The 1,459-nt window shown below is 52.3% G+C and overlaps 1 protein-coding gene across 1 annotated transcript in view; it reads left to right on the top strand.

Moving 5' to 3' along the window:
• Positions 1 to 1,139, top strand: part of LOC102767901 (actin) — a 15,672-nt gene extending 14,533 nt beyond the window's left edge. The window contains exon 8 of the mRNA XM_006753095.1: positions 996 to 1,139. Coding sequence (XP_006753158.1) covers positions 996 to 1,139 — 144 coding nt within the window. The remainder of the gene's footprint in view (positions 1 to 995) is intronic.
• The last annotated feature ends 320 nt before the right edge of the window (positions 1,140 to 1,459 follow it).

Below are 1,459 nucleotides of genomic sequence, written 5' to 3'. Positions count from 1 at the left end.
TCGATCTTTTGGGGTTCATTTTGTTTGGGACTCTGTGAGCTTCTTGGATTTGTGTGAGCTTTTTCTTCCCTATATCGAAAGTTTTCTGTCATTATTTTTTCAAACAGGTTTCTATTCCTTGCTCAGTTTCCTCTCCTAGCACCTCTTATTATGCGGATGTTGTTTCGTTTTGTGTTGTCCCAAAGTTCTCTTAGGCTCTCCTCCTGCTCTTTAATTTTTTTTTTCTAGAAGCTGCTCTGCGTGCGTATTTTTTCCTACCTTGTCTTTTAGCTCACTGATGCGGTCCTCTGCTTCTTCTAGTCTACTGTTGATGCTTTCTATTGAGTTCTTTATAGCAGTGATGTCATTTTTCATTTCTTCTTGGTTCTTCATTTCCTCTTCGTTCTTACACATGTTGTTGAATTTGTCTTCCATTCTTTTCATCCACCTTATGGCCATTTCTCTGAATTCTTTCTCTGACAGGTTGCTTGCCTCCATTTCGTTTACTTCCTTTCTGGTGATGCCTGTTTTTCTTTCATATGCGGGCTGTTTCTTTGTCTCCCCATGATCTCTCTCTTCCAGGTGTTTGGTTATGTAGTTCTCTCTCAGCTTTCCGTGGGGAGGAGCAGGGCTCCTCTAAGTCCATGTATTAGCGCTGCTTTAGATCCAGTGTTTCTGGGTCAGTAGCTGAATCCTGGATCCCCCCAACTTATTTCATTTTAAATATATTTTTATTGATTTCAGGGAGGAAGAGAGAGGGAGAGAGAGAGAAACATCCATGAGGAGAGGGAATCACGGATCGGCTGCCTCCTGCACAACCACACTGGGGATCGAACCTGCAACCCGGGCCTGTGCCCTGACCAGGAATCGAACCGTGACCTCCTGGTCGACGCTCAACCACTGAGCTGCGCCGCCTGGACATGTGCCCCTGATTTAGGATAGTATCGATTCTGGTTTCTCCTGCTCTCTGGCCTCTGACCCCGCCTTCTGCCCCCCACCCCCTCCTCCCCCTCCAGGTGTCCACCTGCCCCTGCTCCGTGTACAGTGCCTGGATGGGCGGCTCCGTGCTGTGCTCACTCTCTACCTTCAAGGACATGTGGGTCAGCAGTGACGACTACAAGGAAGAGGGCCCCTCTGCCGTCAGTAGGAAGTCCTTCTGACTGTGGCTCCGGGACCCCTTCGCTCGTCCCCGGACACCCATGCCCGGCTGAGCCTCAGCTCGGCCGAACCCACGCAGCGCAGAGCCACTCCACGCGGTGGCCTTCCCACCCCCAACGTTAATAAAGGGCCAGGGAAGGACGGACACGGTCTGGGCGAGGCTGGCAGGTCTGGACCGTGGGGTGTGAGCTGTGAGCTTCCTGGGGGGGGGGCAGCTCCTCGCATCCCTCACTCTCACACGCCTGTTCCCCCCGCGTCCCGCGCTCTCACATGCCTGTTCTCCCGCATCCCACGCTCTCACATGCCTGTTCTCCCCGCGTCC

This window comes from Myotis davidii, unplaced genomic scaffold (assembly GCF_000327345.1).
Source record: "Myotis davidii unplaced genomic scaffold, ASM32734v1 scaffold3211, whole genome shotgun sequence".
NCBI classification, from domain to species: domain Eukaryota; kingdom Metazoa; phylum Chordata; class Mammalia; order Chiroptera; family Vespertilionidae; genus Myotis; species Myotis davidii.
Note: the sequence above shows the minus strand (reverse complement) of the source record. Positions and strands in the feature narration are given on the sequence as shown.